Genomic DNA, 19,347 nt, shown 5'->3' on the forward strand with positions numbered 1-19,347 from the left:
TATATATATATATATATGTAAATTACTGAGTCACTTAATACCTGAAACTGACACAACATTGTAAATCAAGTATATATCAATAAAAATTTTTTAAAGGAGAATTTTATAGGTTTAGCTTGTAGATTATTTCTTAAGATTCAGTTAGCAGTGCAATCTCTGGTTCTTTCCTATCAGCTGTTTGACTAGATCTTTAAATAGCCTTTTTTCTCTCCTGAATGATGGCACAGAGATAGGAACTTGCTGTTTACTAGCAGAGACATCATAGACCCTATAGGTTGTAGATTGCCTCTATCACCAGTAATAATAGTGATGACCATTAATAATGAAACCACTGTATATTTTATATCAATTTTTTTTTGCTTTTAATAATATGTTTAATTCTTATATCCTTATAACTTAACGTTGAGCAGATTAGAAAACTGTTTGTGTCTGGTTTAGATCTCCCTTCCCTGGAAACTAAAGGTGAGCCTTGAGGAAACACAATTTCCTGGGATATCTTTTAAATACTGCATTTTTTGAAAAAGAAAATGTAGGCGGAAGTGAAATGGGCTTTTATTTCATTTATTGACTGCACACTGTTTTCTGGTTGCATTCTGTACCTTGTGTTTATCTAGATGTTATGTGAAACAGTCCCAACTTTATTTAAAGAAAACTTTATCTCAAAGCTTTTATTTATGTACTTATTTTTTAACACCTTTGTTTAGTTAGGATTCATATTTAATCTATTAAGTAGTAACATCATTGCATGAGTGGACCCTCTCCATGATATTTATTCTTTTTATGACAGCCCTTCTGATAGACTTAATCATGTTACATTTCTCTAGACGAGGAGAATCTTGTTCAAGGCCAAGTTGTTCCTCTCTATAAATCTGATAAAAGCACATACAGATAGACTGTATTAGGGGCATTCAGTTCTGCCGGTTTCATTTCCTTCCAGGACTGTAGAATATCATTCACCTATTTTCTTCACATCCTGTCTTTACTTTGCACCTTCTTGCATATGTCCAGCGTTGAATCACTTGAGCCATCTAGCTTATCTCTTATCCAGGTTTCTAAATGGGGCTGATAAAAATCATAGAACCATGCAGATCAGTGCCTCCTGAATTTATGGAATCAGATCTTGGGCTGTTGGTAATAAGTTGTGATAGTATCATACCTCAATTAGTTCCCTTCCCTTTCCTTTCCCTCAGTGTCTATTCCAAAATTGTCTTATTTTTATTAAGACTCTCATTTCTGGGGGTGGAAGGAGGATAAAAAAATAAATGAAGGTTCTCATGCTAAAAACTTTTGTATGTTTATACCTATCCATATCTCCTAACTGCTGGTCTCTCAACTCCCTTCAGGTAGCTTCCAGTTTCTTTATCTGTGCTTTTCATGCTATCCTTTTTTGTGTCCTTGGCCTTGTTTTAATCTTGCCTGTGTGTTCAGCATCTGTGCTGGTTTCATTCCTTTCATACATGTACGTGTGCATTTGTGTTAAGTCTATGCACACCTAAGGGATCTTCTTCACCTTAAACTCCTTCATTTAACTTTGACTCCTTTTAAAACAAACATGATGTTTAAAATCTGGCAGTAAACTTTCTTCTCATCTTCTTTTCTCCCAAAACTCTATTCTCATCCCTTTTTTCACTGATCCATCTCATAATTTTAGGTGTTTTCACCTGCTACCAGTAGTCAATGACTCACCATTTTGTGCTTCCAGAGTGCTCTCCTTGTTTTAAACTTTCATATCCAGCTTCCTCTCCTCTGGGCCATTCTGCAGTCACCTCAAATTCAGCATGCCCACACTCAGCTTATCATCTGTATGATTTCTCAGTGTGTTCCTAGCGTATGCATACATATCTTGTGTATTCATTTATTCAGCAAACTATTGATTGCATTCTATGTATCAGGCACTGTTCTATACACTGGGAACACAACATAAAAAGAGCTAACAATTGTAACGGATAGTAATAGCTAACACCTGTTGAACTCATAATATTGGTTAATTATTTATAGTAGCTCTGACTTTCATAATAACCCATGAGACAGATTGTATGATTATTCTCATTTTGCAGGTGAAGTAACTTATCTAAGGTTATATGACAGTAGAGCCAGAATTCAGACCTACAAAGTCTAGCTTGAATCCTGTGTTCTTCGTTATGCCAGGATATCTCAACCTTGGTACTCTTGTCTTTGGGCTGGACAGTTCCTATAGGGGCGGGCAGGCTCTCCTGTGCATTGTAGGATATTTAGCATCATTCTTGGCTTCTACCCACTGAATTACCATTAGTGCCCCCTCCCCTCCAGTTGTGAGAGCCAAAAGTATCCCCAGTTGTTGCTGGATACTCCTTGGGGGACAGTGCTGCTCTATACTGTACTAGAACCCATTGCTTCTGTTACAGTACTGGTTGATTTCTTTTTAAATTTTCTCTGTGCTTGATGATGAGCTCCTTGAGGACCAAAGATCAAGTCTTCCCTTTTTTAGCACTAAGCTGCTCCCATACAGGCATGCCTCTTTTCCCTTGCGAGGTTAGCTTAAATTTAGCAAGTGCTTGTTGATCTGCCTAGGTTGTAGCTTGTTTCTAGTTGCTAGAGATAAAACAACAAAAGCAGACAATATCCCTAAATTATTTTAATGGTCAAGACTTTCCTTTTTACTGTTGTATTTTCCAGTATCTTTATAGATCCTTAGCCATGTTATTATTATATGTAAGACTTGCCAAATAAATGAATAAATACATGAGTACATCTCCGTATTCTTCCTTGAATTACAGTAAAAGTACTTTAACCAGCCTGATGTCACTGTGATGTGGAGTTAATTTCTCTGATGTAGATTTGTGATGATCTGTTTTTAATGGACACTCAGTAAGCTAATTTTAATTTTAAAAAGGGCAGGGTTTATTTACTTAATTAGATATCTTTGTATTTTACTCTGCTCTGGCAATTTTCTTTGGTTATTAACTCTTGAACAACGGGAGATTCAGTTGTCTTTGCTTTGGATTTCTACCTTGTTTGAGCAACAAAGAGCTTCTGGACTGTAGGAAAACAGATATTAATTTAATTGGAAATCAAAACTGTACCCTAAGAAGTAGAGCTATAAGGTCAGTCCTCTTTTGAGGGGCATACTGTTAATCATTTAACCCCTTAAATATATATTCAGCCTTAAGGATATTATAGTTATTGTGCTTCCTCTTCTCTCACTCTGACCTTTGTTTTTGGAATAATCGAAGACCAAGAGGGCAAGTCATTTTTAAACAGATAAATGTCGTATCTATCACTTTGGTCATGCAGTCCCTAGATCTCTTGCTCTGGTTACAGACTCATCTCCTTAGTCTTAGAGTTTCTGGATTTGTAAAATTAATGTGTCACAGTTGGAAGGAACTATGAAGGTCATTTAGTCCATCCACTGAATGGATTTAGTGTCCTAAAGGTTTTTGATTTTCTTTTCTGAAGTAACACATAATAAATGACATTTACTTGTGTAACATTTTGACATGCGGACTGAGATATAACCCCAGAAATGTTGTAGGAAGTGAAGATCCTATAATGATGATATTGCTATAAATATTACAGCCTATAGAAAATAGCTACTTTAGATTCAGCATAACTAAGGTAGCTGTTGATCATAGTCAGTTCCTAGTATGCCAGTTGTGATTCTATCCAGGTTACTCAAGAAATTTGAAATGCAAATGAATGAAAGGGATGTAGTTATTGAACTGACTTTGAATCTGCTATCACTTATGTTTTAAAAGTGAACAACTTGTTGACTTTTTTTATCTTTTTTGTTTTTGTTACAAACTACTTGTGATATTTAACCTCTCAATTTATGATAACAAGGTAGTATTAATTCCAGGAGGCTACTAGAGATTAGTGTAATTCTTTTCTATCCGAGTTTACAGACTCCTGAATTCTGGTTCTCAGATTAAGAACCCATACAAAAGGGCTCAGGAAATTAGCCCAAATAGGTCAGAATAGGAACTTGAGGGGGAAGTAAAACAATATTCAGAGATCTAGAATAGAGATACTGCCTAACAGTATGCCTAAGAGTTTAGGTTTGCCCGGAAGAGACTCAGCAACAGCAGAATAGGACATGTATAGGAGGGCAGACACTGGAGAATTACAGGGAGGTGTACTGCAATCACACTCATCAGTCAGAGCCACCCAGATTAATTTATGTGAGTCTGTAAATTCCCTTCATTGTTTTAGCCAGTTTTGGTTGGATTTTTTGTATTGTTTGTAAATAACTAGAAGATCCCTAATTGGTACACTGACCCAGAAGAGAATAGCTTTTTATTGTGAGCCAAATAGGAGTAAGGTATCCCTGGTATTGATTATTCTAGAAATATGGCTGGAACACAGGTGTACTCTAGAATCCTAAGAATTCTGAGGAGATGCCTCATGAGTCATGTGGGGGAAAGGAAGGACAAAGCTTTGGGTTTTCTATTCCTCTAATTTTTATTTTTTAAGTAAAAAATGTATCTCCATTTTTATCTTTTTTTAATTTGCACATATGTAGTTTGAGGAAAGGGTGCTGTTTCTTAGAGGAGTTTGAAACACTGGGATAAACCTTCTGGGGACACATTTGCTTTTCTTCTGGCCTGGAAGAATGTACCTTCAAAGTAACTCTGGGCATGCCACAGAGCATAATTAGGACTCAGATGTTTCGTACCTAGAAGATTATTATCTTTTCTAAGAACAACCATGCAAGATAGTTACTGCTATATTTAATAGGTGAGAAAGAGATTAAATAACTTTCTTAAAGTCACATTACTCAAATTAGACAGGCTCAGGATTAGAATTTAAGCCTGTCTGACGCCATGCTTTTATCCCACTATTCAACTTTGAGTCACAAAGTTATTACAAGAGACTTATAATTTTCAACCAGGTAGAATCTTATCATTTCTTTTGTTCTACTGGGTCTGAGGTTAGAGACCAGAGAAAGGGAAAAGACATTGGAAGTTAGTAAGACTTAGCCAGATATGCTCTGAGTTGGATGGTTATATCTTTCAGAAGTTAAGATTTTAAGAAGTATGACATAGTAGTCTTCATTATATAGCAATGATTAATAGTATTAAGAGTATTTGTTGTATATAATGGAAGGACTCCCATGATACTTTGGAGTTTTTAAAATACAATTTAAAACTAATAATTTATTTTTAAAAACTAATAATTTATCATGACCTAGCAAAAGGTGATTTATTGCCATATTTAAACGTCATGGTAAATATAAGCCTCTTGAAGCTTGGAAGAAAATCCCAGTGAAGACCACTGCCTAAAATTACAGGATATACATGTTAAGAATGTGAATATATCACGTTATTATTTACAGATACTTGAATTCACTAATCACTTATTATTCACCTATTTATACACATGGTTGCTCAGATGGTAAAGAATCTGCCTGCAATGTAGGAGACCCGGATTGGTCCATGGGTCGGGAAGATTCCCTGGAGAAGGGAATGGCTATCTTACTCCATTCAGTATTCTTGCCTGGAGAATCCCATGGACAGAGAAGCCTGGTGGACTACAGTCCATGGGGTTGTGAAGAGTCAGACATGACTGAGCAGCTAAGCACACACACGTATTTTTTACACAGCGATACTTGATCATTTAATTGATCTGTGCATTTTTTCATTTCAAGATGACTCGAGGAGAACTGCATCTAATGCTGTAACAGAACCTGGCCCTCCTGCAATGCCTAGGTTACCTTCCTGCTGTCCCCAGCACTCGCCCTGTGGAGGGTCATCGCAGAATCACCATGCATTAGGACATCCACACACAAGTTGCTTTCAGCAGCATGGCCACCATTTTCAGCATCATCACCACCATCATCATACTCCCCACCCAGCTGTCCCAGTTTCTCCTTCCTTTAGTGATCCTACTTGTCCTGTGGAAAGACCTCCACAAGTACAACCACCTTGTGGAGCGAATAGTACTTCTAGTACCAGCTACCATGACCAGGTATGTGGAATTTGATGAGTTCTTCTTAATTTTTTAAAATTGCAGTTCCTTCCGGAGAAAAAAAATCTAATGATAAAGTTTATGTACCAAATAAGTAATTCTTTTTGCCCCTGCAAGAGTGGCGTAATTTAATGGTCTGTGATTTTTTTTTAAATTAAGTATTTAGGATTTTCTCATGTTGTAAATGATTGCAACCAATTGAGGGGACCAGGGATGTGGATAATTGGATACTATTTTTTATTCTGGAATGTTTTTCAGTGTTTTTAGTTAAATATAAGTGGATTTAATGTTTAGGATTCCATTTCAAACAAAGGTATTGAAACTGCAGTGTCAGCCTCATTCATGAGAAATTGGGGAATTCCAGTTTTTTCCTCTACCTCCTCTTCTGGAGCCTCCCAGTCATCTCCACTCATATAGAAATAAACAGACTTCTCAGCTGCAAAACCATACAGGGAGGAACCTCCTGTTTCTCAGGAGCAGATTAGGTTTTTAGTTTCTGGAAAATTGAAATGTCAGCAAAAAAAATTATCAGTAATTTTTTTTGCTAATTAAGTAAATTGGTTGATAGTGAGTACTTAAAATGTCAAATAATGTTAAATTCGTATTGGTGATCACATGGAGTAAATAAAGTGAGGTATTATGTGCTATTTTAACTTTTGCTGTGTTGTTTCTGTGTATAATTGTGATGTAAACCTGGGTGGTGCATACTTTAAAAAACAAAATGGGTAATATAAAATGGTAAGTGACACATGTGCTAAAAAAAATGGGCTAGAAAAAGTTAAAGTGAAATTCAAAGTAACTGCTCCACTGTACCCTCTCCCCTTTGCTCAAGTACATTACTTGCTTCGTCTTTTAAATTTTTGATGCTTATCTCTTCTGCTTCTGACAAATTAAAATTAAGAAAGTGAAGTGTTCCCTTAAGAAGAAGAAACTAGCTGCTGATACAAAAAAAAAATTGAACGGGTTTAGTAGGAAATGTGATTAAAGAGATTTTGGATGATGTTTTGGCTCTGGTAACAGCAGTTCTAAGTACTAACATCTGTTGGTTGACCACACCTGTTCTACCTTTTGGGCCTAAAAAAGCAACCTGAGTGACTTAATTATAGGTAGAATCTCTTTTATTGTTTTATGTCAAATATAGGTGTAACCTACTGATCTCTCTCTCTCTCAAGTGTTAGTTGCTCAGTTGCATCCGACTCTTTGTGACCCTGTGGACTGTAGGCTGCCGGGCTCCTCTATCCACAGAATTCTCCAGGCAAGAATACCGGAGTGGGTTGCCATTTCCTTCTCCAGGAGATCTTCTCTAACATCTGTCTCTAAGTATTTGAACTATACACAAACCTTGAGGAAAATCAGCAGGATCAGGCATTCAATAGTGATAATGGATATGAAGGTAAAGAGTGAGGTTTTGGAGATATGAACAGTTTGAGATTCGTGTAGCTCTTTGTAGGACTCTGAAATTAACCACATGTACATGAGATAGCCTCATATAGTCTACATTTGAGACCTGTGTGGACATAGTAGGAAGCTGAGGAGAAGGAGATTGATCTTAGAATTTATAATTGTGTGGTGTCTCATGATTGTCAAACTGTAGATAGGCAGAGAAAGATTGGGGAGGATTAGTCTTAACAACAGAGAAGTTTTAGTAGTCACTTGACTCTATCATACTACTCCTCTGGGAGTAGCTTTCTCTTTTGATAGAATAGTTTAGTGTTATACATTATTTATGATCTATGTAAAGGGCTTCCCTGATAGCCCAGTTGGTAAAGAATCTGCCTGCAATGCTGGAGATCCTGGTTTGATTCCTGGGTTGGGGACAACCACGGGAAAAGGGATAGCCTACCCACTCCAGCATTCTTGGGCTTCTCTTGTGGCTCAGCTGGTAAAGAATCAACTTGCAGTGCAGGAGACCTGGGTTCAATCCCTGGGTTGGGAAGATCCTCTGGAGAAGGGAAAGGCTACCTACTCCAGTAAAGGCTGGAGAATTCCATGGACTGTGGGGTTGCAGAGAGTTGGACATGACTTAGCAACTTTCACTTTCACTTTCCCTGGTGGCTTAGTGGTAAAGATGCCTGCAATGCAGGAGATCAAGATTCAGTCCCTGAGTCAGGAAGATCCCCTGGAGAAAGAAATGGCAACCTACTCCAGTATTCTTGCTTGGGAAATCCAATTGACAGAGGAGCCTGGTGGGCTACAGTCCATGGGGTCGCAAGAGAATCAGATAGGACTTAGTGACTGAACAACAAAAAAGTAATATTTGCTGTTTCTGTACCATCTTGCTTAACCCCTCTTTTCCTTCTAGAATAAGAATTGAGTGAATTCTTGGAATTGTGAAGAAGAGGGTTCTGTCTGTTGGTTTTTTCCCCCTTTTTATTCTCTACTGTTAACTTTACCCTCGGTTGCTTCTAGGAGGACCTTCACCCTACCTTACTCAATCTTTGGGAGTTTTGTTAATCACTGGAGAAGAAGATAGGAAATTTGCTCACCTTCATAGTATGTTAATATTCCAGTCCATTTGCCAGATTTTAACCTAAATAGGAAATACACAAAGGATTTGAGTCATCAGTAATAATTAACAATCTTAAAATATTGTTCTTAAACCTTATTTATCCAAATTAGAAGCTGATACTGTATTTGCCAACTCAGAAGAAAGACGTCAGACATTTACTTAATTGATTGTAGACACGTAATATACAAGAGGAAAGTAGTTCTATTGTCCTTCCCTCATTCTGTACCGTCCTCCTCCTTCCTTTTTAATATCCAGAGTTTCTTACGTTTCTATTATCCTCTGAACAGGGTGGCCATTGAAACCACAAAGACTACTCTGTCTCTAAAAATAATAATAATAAAATAAATTTTTAAAATATACTAAGACCGCTATGGTTCCTCACTGGACTGAGTGACCTGGGCCTCTAATAAATGCATTACCCTAGCTTTCCTCACCTCTAGCCACTCAGATTTCAGTAGTGAACAATCCCTACATACGATTCCATATATAACATCTTCATTTTCTTTAATCACATTTTAAAAATTGGCAGCTGTACTGAACACTAAGCAAAGGCTTATACTTAAAATACTTAAGAATATAAAGAAGCAATTCTGTTTCTGTTACCTGCTCTAGAGTAGAAGGTAAAGTGTTTTCCTTAGGACTTTTCAAAGTGCTGTAGTAGGGATGGAATTTAGACTCTTTGATTTTTCAACTTGGTAAATGATCCTTCCCTAAAATTATTTTACTAATAAAAGTAATTGTGGTTTAATTTTTTTTAAGTGAAAAAGTTGTGAGGCAAAGCTAACTAATGGTTTTAGCTTGAATAATCTTAGACCCTTTGTTATCTTGGATAATGTTTTCACTATTTGAGTTTTAGTTGAATCCTTGCTGTGTACAGTTTAAAAATGACAGATTTTTCCTGAACCCTTAAGTGTTTTCAATGGCATGATTATATGTTTTCTGAAGGAGTCCTAAATTACAAGTCAGAGTTTTGGTGTAAAGGAGGATATCAAAGTATGATTTAAAAGTTTTTCTCTTAAGATCTAGTATATGGAAGATAAATAGATCTTAAAATAATACATTGTTCAAGCACTATCACATGCTTGGTTATTTAAAATTGATTATAGGTTTTAAATGGATAAGCACTATAATTTTTACAATCCAAGATACGCATAGTATTTTTTGGTACTCAGTAGGTCTTCACACACAAAATTTTACCAGTTTCAAATTTATTGATTCTATTTTTCTACATTACATTGAGTACTTTTACAGTAAACCATAAACAATGTTTTGACCAAGTTTTAGAAAGATAAAACATAGTTCCTCTTTATACAGCAGGCATTGCCAGTAGACCTGAGCAGCAGTGGTATCAGAAGTCATGGAAGTGCTGGTTTTCATGGAGCATCTGCATTTGACCCCTGCTGTCCTGTTTCTTCTTCCCGAGCTGCAATCTTTGGCCATCAGGCTGCTGCTGCCGCTGCCCCGAGTCAGCCATTATCAATAGATGGTTATGGATCAAGCATGGTTGCCCAGCCCCAGCCCCAGCCCCCTCCACAAGCCTCACTGTCATCTTGTCGACATTATATGCCACCTCCTTGTAAGTATAAATTTAATAGGCAAAGAACTTAGAGGCACATAAATGAAGCATTGTACTCTCCTCCATTTAATAACCTTTCAGTAATTCTAATTTATAAATTTCTAGTATTTCCTTGACCTAAAAGTGGAGTGTATTTTTCCCATTTCATCCTTCCTTCACCTCATATACCTAAAGCGGTCTTCTTAAGCAAAAATGGCAGATGTTGTTTTAAAAGGTCTGGGAAAATAATAAAAAGTATCATCTAATTTACATTTTAACATTTATGTTTTAATATCTATTAGAAGTACATTGAATGGCACTTTAGTTTCCTATAAAAGGAAATTTTAAGGAATTTATATTTATCCTTTAGTATTAAAAAGAAATTGGAAGGTTTAGTAGTTGTTTCTATGCATAGGAAAAGTAAACTTTTAAGAATTCTGAAACTTAACTGAGATATAGGAGAAAATTCCTTGACAGAAAGCCAATTGTAGAAAGGTTATCTGTACTCTTTTCGTGCAAGCAATTAAAATAGAATCAGATATGACTTTTCTAAGAAATTGAAGTCTATAAGATACAAGAAATGAGAAATAACCTTAGGCTGTGTATTTATTGCTTTGTTAAATCATAGGCTAATAATCAGATGGAAACATATTAAATATTTTGATTTTTAAAAAAAGCACTGAAAATTCATGCCAGGAGTAAAGCAAAACATTGGCAAGGAAATTTGCTTTTGTCCTCTGATTACATACGAGGGATAATGTTCAGTTATTTATCTTCTTATGATTCCAGTCCTATAATTTTAAAAATCTGTGTCCTGCATATACAGCTAGAGTCAGCCCAGAATTTGTACAGTGAAATCTGGTGATACATCATTTATCTTTTCAAGAGTGAAAGTTTTTGCAAAGCATTAACCAGTGGATGAATTCTGTGTGTGAACACTGGCAGGATGTGCAGGCTATTCTGTAATAGTTGTTGATATTCATCTTTGATTTATCATCTTTTATTGGGAACTCAAAATGTGTGGTTTTCTCCCCCTCATCTTTAAAAATAATATACTGAAGCAATTTATAAATGTATTCTTTGCTTTTTTCTGTCCTAATCTAAAAAATTAATGTTTTCTTTTTATCATAAAAATAACTTATGTGCACCTTAAGAAATTCAAATCACAGAATAATATAAAATAAGAAGTTAAAAGTCCTTCTCCATTCTTCCCACTAATCCCAATACTTCAGTGGTAGCAACTGTTTATAGTTCATTATAAACCCTTTCAGAAATTTTCTTTCTCTTCACATGTTATTATTGACACATCTCTTATTATGACATATCTCTCCTTTTTAAAAAAAAAAAATAGGATCATATCAAACATTGTATTTCCCTCTTTTTCATTATTTATTTATTTTTGTTTTCTAATTTTTTTATCTTTTTTTTTCATTATTTTTTAAAAATTTAACAATATGTCTCAGATTTTTGTAATATATAAAATTCTAGCTCATTGTTTTTAATATCCTCATAATATTCCATTATATATTGAATTAGTCCTCAGTTGATGAACATTTAAATTATTTGTAGTTTTCTACTAGTCTGTAGGGTAACTTCTAGGATTGAGATTGCTGGGTTAAAGTGACATGCTAAACTTTTAAGAAACAATATCAAGAACAATTTTTGTTTGTCTGTTTATTTTTACTGGCGAGAACACATAATACAGAGAAGAAGGGAAATGGTCTGTGGGAATGCAGAATATATCACCTTTATACAATGATTAGTAATTATTTTGTGTAGATAAACAGTACATTATAATGATGGCTGAAGTTTTCACCACACACAAAAATTGGCAACTGTGTGAGGTGATGTATATGTTAATTAAACTGATTGTGGTAATCATTTCACATGGTATAATATGTCAAATTATCATATTATACACTTCAGATATATTGTTTTAATTGTTAATTATACCTCAGTAAAGTTGAAAAATGATTAATGAAGCATTAAATAAATTGATTCATTCCAAAGCAAAACATTAGCATTTTGTGATATTTGTGAATATTATTTCTTGTATAATAATTTATAGAGTTAGAGAACCTTGCTGTGAAACTGGGCAAAATGCTCTAAATTTGAGGAAGAATAGTTGACAGAGAACTTAGTGGCTTCTCTTTTGATGACTAAGAAATACTGAGCTTTGTGACTTCTTAGAGTAAAACACTGATTTGAAAATACAACTTTTAGAAAATTAGTTTAAAAATATGTCTCACAACTTAAATTGAGCTCAGTGAAAGTTTCCTTTAAATATATGCTAACAAGTTTTCCTTTGAAGTATGGCTGAATGAGTCTGTGGTTACCTTTCACCCCTGCTGCACAAATCAAAGCAATTAAAAATTGAAGGTAATCTTTCTGTAATGAAACTAGAGAAATGCTATGGCTCCATACCAGGCTACCAAGAAAATCTTACAAATAAAATGAAATTAGGGCTGAAATCCAGGGAGGAGACAAACTTACTTTTAGACTTCAAACTGATGCTTATCTCTTAAGAGTTAGAGAGAGAAGTATTCCTTTAAGGGACCTTTCAACAGTCATTTTGCAACATAAAGATTCAGACTGAAGAAATGGGTGAAACCATCTTTATAAAGGCTGATTTTCACGGCAAGTTGCTAGCAAATATGCCCTCTATTTAATATGTAGCACAGGAAAAATAGCATGGGGCAGGGAGAGAGGTGCAGTGGTGAAAATATATGTTTACAGGCATGCCTGGGACTTGCAAGTTCCTTTCCTCTCTATAGTGCTCTATAACCATTAATGATGAAAGAAAACATGATTTATGTGTTTATAAATATATAATTTATACATTTGATTTTACAAAAGCAAAATACTTATGGCAGAGTAAAATTACCAGGAGACAATTTGGAAAAATGTTTGTACTACCTTATGACAAAGCTCCCATACAAGGAATACTTATAAATCAATAAGAAAAAGGTGAATTATAAACTAAGAATGAGAATAGATAATTCTGGAAAGAAATATAATTGATTAATGAATACAAAATTTTTTTCTGATTAGCATGTAAAAAATGTGACAGTGTAATTAGTCAGGAACTCTCATGTACTGTTGATGGTAATTAATTATGGTAAACTTTTCGGAACAATGTTTTGTCAACTAGTATCTGAATTTAGATCAAATGGCCAACATCCTCTGGATCCTAGAAAAAGCAAGGGAATTCCAGAAAAACATCTGCTTCATTGACTACACGAAAGTGACTGTGGATCACAACAAACTGTGAAAAGTTCTTAAAGAGATGGGAATACCAGACCACCTTACCTGCCACCTGAGAAACCTGTATGTAGGTCAAGAAGCAACAGTTAGAACCTTACAAGGAACAACTGGTTCAAAATTAGGAAAGAAATACATCAAAGTTGTATATCATCACCTTGCTTATTTATATGCAGAGTACATCATGCAAAATGCTGGGCTGGATGAAGCACAAGCTGGAATCAAGATTGCTGAGAGAAATATCAATAACCTCAGATATGCAGGTGATACCACCCTATTGGTAGAAAGCAAAGAGGAACTAAAGAGCCTCTTGATGAAGGTGAAAGAGGAGAGTGAAAAAGCTGGCTTGAAACTCAGCATTCAGAAAACTAAGATCATGGTATCTGGTCACATCACTTCATGGAAATAGATGGGGGAAAAAATGGAAACAGTGACAGACTTTATTTGGGCTCCAAAATTGCTGTTGATGGTGACTGCAGCCAAGGAATTAAAATCACTTACTCCTTGTAATAATAGCTATGACAAACCTAGACGGCATATTAAAAAGCAGAGACATCACTTTGCCAACAAAGGTCCATATAATCAAAGCTGTGGTTTTTCCATTAGTCATGTATGGATATGAGAGTTGAACCATGAAGAAGGTTGAGCACCGAAGAATTGATGCTTTTGAACTGTGATGTTGGAGAAGATTCTGACAGCCCCTTGGACAGCAAGGATATCAAACCAGTCAATCCTAAAGGAAATCAACCCTGAATATCATTGGAAGAACTGATGCTGAAGCTCAAATATTTTGGCCACCTGATGTGAAGAGCCAAATCACTGAAAAAGACCCTGATGCTGGGAAAGATTGAGGGCAAGAGGAGAAGGGTGCAACAGAGGATGAAATGGTTGAATGGCATCATTGACTCAGTGGACATGAGTTTCAGCAAACTCTGGGAGATAGTGAAGGACAAAGAAGACTGGCGTGCTGCAGTCCATGGAATAACAGAGTCGGACATGATCAACAACAATAATCTGAATTTAAATTATTCTTTCAGACTCAGAACTGCTTATAGGAATTTATGCTATAGAAACTTTCTGTGAGTGGTGTGTATGAATGTGTGCTTTTGTGTTCAGACACTCGTGTACATGCATGTATGAAAGAGAGCACAAGAGGAATTATACACAGAGATGTTTATTGCAGCTTTGGTTTGCTTCCAGTTTTTATCAATGGCGATTTCTTCAGTAAATTTTGGTGCCTTCCTGTAATGAAATGCTGTGAATGAAGTAAAGCTATATATATGGACTTGAGAAGATACCTGTGATTACTCAAAGAAGAAAGCAGGTTGCCAAACAAGACTAAGCAGACTCAAGCATTGATAAAGTATTTATAAAATAAAAATACACTAATATGTTTGTAAAGTATAACATGAATGTATTATGGCAATATATGTTTAACCTTGTGGTGCTTGTGCTTTTCTTACAGATGCTTCTTTGACAAGACCACTTCATCATCAAACCTCTGCCTGCCCCCACTCTCATGGAAACCCTCCTCCTCAGACTCAGCCTCCACCTCAAGTGGATTATGTTATTCCTCATCCTGTTCATGCTTTCCATTCTCAAATATCGTCTCATGCAACATCTCACCCCGTGGCACCCCCACCTCCAACTCATTTAGCCAGTACAGCTGCGCCAATCCCTCAGCATCTTCCTCCCACACACCAGCCAATTTCACACCATATTCCAGCCACAGCACCTCCAGCACAAAGACTGCATCCTCATGAAATGATGCAGAGGATGGAAGTTCAAAGAAGGAGAATGATGCAGCATCCAACGTATGTTTTACATTTTTAAAAAGATAATCACCCTTTATTCTTTTCTGTTCTATTTCCATTGGCTTTTAAAATTGTAAAGTCTTCAGAAGTGATATAGCTATACTTAATCCTCAGTTCACTAGGAAATTAATTTTTTTCTAACCAGAATGTCTTATCCTGAGTTGTAGGTGCTGACATAAAAATTTTATAAAAGGTTATTTCATATGAAAAGACTATAAAAACAAAAAGAACTTTTTGTTTTCTTTGCAAAACTCAGGATCTGATGTTCTAATTTGGGGCAGTGTACTTTGTTGGTCTTATTCTGCTTGCCTATTAAAGTTATGCAGGAAAATGGCTACACTGGTTCATCTATATATTGTCTGTAGCTTCTTTTACACTACAAAAACCAAGTTGAGTAGTTACAACAGAAACCATGTGGCCTATAGAGCAAGCAATGTTAAGTATTTGGCTCTTACAGAATGTTTGCAGACTCTTGATTTAATCAATAATCTGGCTCTTGTTTAACTTCTTTCTTTAGTTATATAATTTAAGGTTATATTTACAATCTGTGACTATTTCTGTCATTTTAATATAGTAACTCTTTATAAAGAAAGTTGCCAATTAATATTTCTATCTTCCAGTATCTAGAAAATTACTTGTTCTGAATCCTTAAGGTTAAACATGAAAAATCAGTATATGTGTTTGAAACTAGTAGAAAATAAGAATTAGACTATAAAAATGAATCCCTAGAACTGTTTTCTCTCAAGTGCCATTCGTTTAGAACTTTATTATCATTTGCATTTGTAAATTTGACAGACTTTAGAAAGAGAAAATAGAGTAAGCTGGACTGATGAATAAAGAGTGTGAATAGAAGTAATACCAGTTTCCCAGATGTGTTGACATGTATTTGCATGTGTTTGAAGAAAATGCACAGGTTAAATTTTTTTCCTTAGAAGTTTTTTTGTTTTTTTTTACTTAGAAGTTTTATCCATTAAAATGGATGAATATTATTAAAGCAAAAAGATGAAGCAAGATAGTTTCCATTTCTTCTGTTTTATATGTTTATATAAAACAACTTCCTTGTGTCTATAGCATATGCTGGAGTATTAATTTTTAAAATTTTATTTTCATTTAGTTCCTGTTATTCTATTTAAAATATCTGCCGTATAAAGATTATAAAGATACTGTTTTTTCCCTTGGATGATATTTGGATTGGAGACATTGAAATAAATGAGTAGTGAGAATTTGTGGGACTATGGTTTCTTGATTTATTGTTAATCATTAAGTTGTTTTATATTGCATTTTATAATTTATTGTTACAGAGTTAATTTCAAGACTATAGATGTTTATAATATTAATACTAGATTGTTTTTTTCTACATTAAGAAATAACCAATTATTCAATTATTTCCAGTGGTCTTTTTGTGTTCTGTGTTTCCAGGCGGGCACATGAACGCCCCCCACCCCATCCACATAGGATGCACCCAAATTATGGTCACGGGCATCATATTCATGTGCCTCAGACTATGTCCTCACATCCTCGACAGGCTCCAGAGAGATCTGCCTGGTCAGTATCTTATTTATTTCAGGGCTGTGATCAGTTTCTTGTGGTAGAAAAGGTTGGAAGAGATACTTTGTAGGGGAAGGGTAATGTGGGGACTTGCCTGGTGGTCCAGTGGCTGAGACTGGACTTTCGGTGCAGGGAGTCTGGGTTCGATCCCTGGTCAAGGAACTAGATCTCACATGCTGCAACTAAGAGTTCGCATTCCGAAAGTAAAGATCCCACATGTCACAACAAGATTGAAGATCCTGAGTGTTGCAACTAAGACCTAGCACAGCAAATAGCTAGATATATAAATTTTTTTTTAAGGATAATACAGAGAAACTGAATTCCAGCTTAGCTGTGACTCACTGTCTCTGGGTGAGTCATAAGAGACTCGGGGAGGAAGGAGTAGCAACTTGAGTTCTAGGGCAGGGAACCCTGTCAAACTGGAGTAGAACTTTTTTGTTGTTGTTGTTTCTCAGAGATTGACCATCAAAGTAAAAACCCTAAATTTTTCATATCTTCTTTATCCAGCACCTCCACCTTTGTACTCACATTTGCTGTACCTCCCTTAACCCCTGCTATTGACAAGGGAGATCCAGCCTGGATTCTCCAGGCTTGAGTTGTTTCCTAGAGAAATGGAGGCAAATTTGCATTAATTTTCTTTCTGAATCTGTTGTCTGTAGGTAGTTATTGAGATCTTGATCCACAATGACTTTTCAGACAAAATATAAAATGAGAATAAATAAATGAAGATTTGATATTTACCAGTTTTACTTTCTAAAATGTTGTTTACCCTTGCTTTATAAGGTATAGAAATGTTTACTCTTCGAATTATCCTTGATGCCAACAATCCAGAGGCACTATCCAACAAACAAAAGACCTGGAAGCAACATTCATATAAACCAAAAAAGTAAACTCAATTGTATGTGCTTCTCATGAAAAATCAGACTTTTAGATTGGAAGGAACCTTAGGGCCACTCATTATATGTCCTTCCTTTGTAAAGTGTGAAACTGGATACAAATGCCTTGCTCCTCATGGTCACAAAGTTGAACCTTTGAATTTTGGTTTCTAAAATGAACTTGAAATTATTAGGTATATCTTTTGGGCTAAATTATCTTTTTACTCAGCTAAGATAAGAATCTTCAGATGACATTAAAAAATGTAAACATACTTCTGCATTTCTGTTGATAATAGACACTGTAAGGATGTCTAACATTTAAAATGTTCTCCTTTGTCAGGGAACTGGGAATTGAAGCTGGAGTAACTGCAGCTACTTATACACCTGGAGCATTACATCCTCACTTGGCCCATTACCATGCACCACCTCGGCTTCATCACTTGCAGTTAGGAGCTCTACCTTTAATGGTAAAATAGGAAGATTTCAAAATTCTGACATAGTTGCCTTCAAAAACTGTTCTTCCTTTTCTAAATTATTTTTTGGAAATATTTTTAATGTATTAGTTGTTAATAGGTGTTTCAGTAGAGGATTAGAATTATTATTATTAGATTTAAATTGTGCTATAAGAAGGTATTAGATACAGTAAAATATGTGTTTGTAATGTTACATATATTCTTCTTGATGTAAAAAATGACATTTTTTTCCTTTTATACCGACATGATAATCTTTATCCACTTTTAGTGAGATATGTGCTTTATCATCATAAATGGTAATGGGTCTGTTCTGATGCATTCATACTTTATTTTCTGATCAGTAGAAAGACTATACTAGTTCTCTGTAACTGATTTGAGCAGATTCAGATTTTGTTGATACCAGTTTGAGTTCTAAAGAGCAAATTCAGCAAAAATTGAGTTTGCCTTTCACATAATACGTATTGTGTTATAGAGAGAAGTGAGTAGTTTTGTAGGAGTAGAAGTATTGCAGAGAAGGTTTCCAAGTTATACATGCAACTTCTAAGCAAGCTTTGGAATTGAGAATGGTACTCTTAAAGTGGCTACATCATGCAAAGAGCTTTCAAATAGCATAAAAGCACAGGGAAATCCAAGTTGCTGTTTCTAGATCTTAGGGGTGAAGGTCACTCAGCAATGAAATATGTGCCCTGCCAAGAAACTAGAACTTAGGCTTCATTGAAAGAGGAATGTCTTGATCAGATTGTACCTAAATAGACCATCTCTTCAGTTGTGTGGAAAATAGATTTCATGGTGGAAGCAAGGACACATTATAGTAGAAGAGATGAAAGTTGATGAATGCTTGAACAAGGGCAGTGGCAGTTGACCTAAAAATGATGGGCTCTGTTTGAGTAATATTTAAGATGATTCCCAGATATCTACTTTGGTTGTTAGGTGTATGGCGCTGCCGTTCACTAATTTGGAGAATATTAGATGAGGATTTAGGGAAGGGGTTGCTGCTGCTGCTGCTAAGTCGCTTCAGTCGTGTCCAACTCTGTGCGACCCCACAGATGGCAGCCCACCAGGCTCCCCCATCCCTGCGATTCTCCAGGCAAGAACACTGGAGTGGGTTGCCATTTCCTTCTCCAATGCATGAAAGTGAAAGTGAAGTCGAGCAGTCCTGTCTGACTCTTTGCGACCCCATGGACTGCACCCTACCAGGCTCCTCCGTCCGTGGGATTTTCCAGGCAAGAGTACTGGAGTGGGGTGCCATTGCCTTCTCCGAGGGAAGGGGTTAAATGAGTTAGATTTTGGACATACTGAATCTGAGATATATGTGTGTCAGGGTGGACTGTCCAGTAGGAAGTTGGGTTTATGGTCTGGATCTCCAAAG

At 35.8% G+C, this 19,347-nt stretch overlaps 1 protein-coding gene across 5 annotated transcripts in view; it reads left to right on the top strand.

The window, feature by feature from the left end:
• Nucleotides 1-19,347, top strand: part of RNF111 (ring finger protein 111) — a 91,877-nt gene that overhangs the window by 63,925 nt on the left and 8,605 nt on the right. For 3 of the 5 annotated variants that reach the window (XM_010836820.1, XM_010836822.1, XM_010836821.1), the window contains exons 6-10: nt 5,624-5,943; nt 9,767-10,028; nt 14,734-15,082; nt 16,475-16,627; nt 17,846-17,972. In XM_010836820.1, coding sequence (XP_010835122.1) covers nt 5,624-5,943; nt 9,767-10,028; nt 14,734-15,082; nt 16,475-16,627; nt 17,846-17,972 — 1,211 coding nt within the window. The remainder of the gene's footprint in view (nt 1-5,623; nt 5,944-9,766; nt 10,029-14,733; nt 15,083-16,474; nt 16,628-17,845; nt 17,973-19,347) is intronic. The other 2 variants (XM_010836824.1, XM_010836825.1) reach the window with 1 other exon arrangement.

Source organism: Bison bison, unplaced genomic scaffold, assembly GCF_000754665.1.
Source record: "Bison bison bison isolate TAMUID 2011002044 unplaced genomic scaffold, Bison_UMD1.0 scf7180017864066, whole genome shotgun sequence".
NCBI lineage: Eukaryota > Metazoa > Chordata > Mammalia > Artiodactyla > Bovidae > Bison > Bison bison.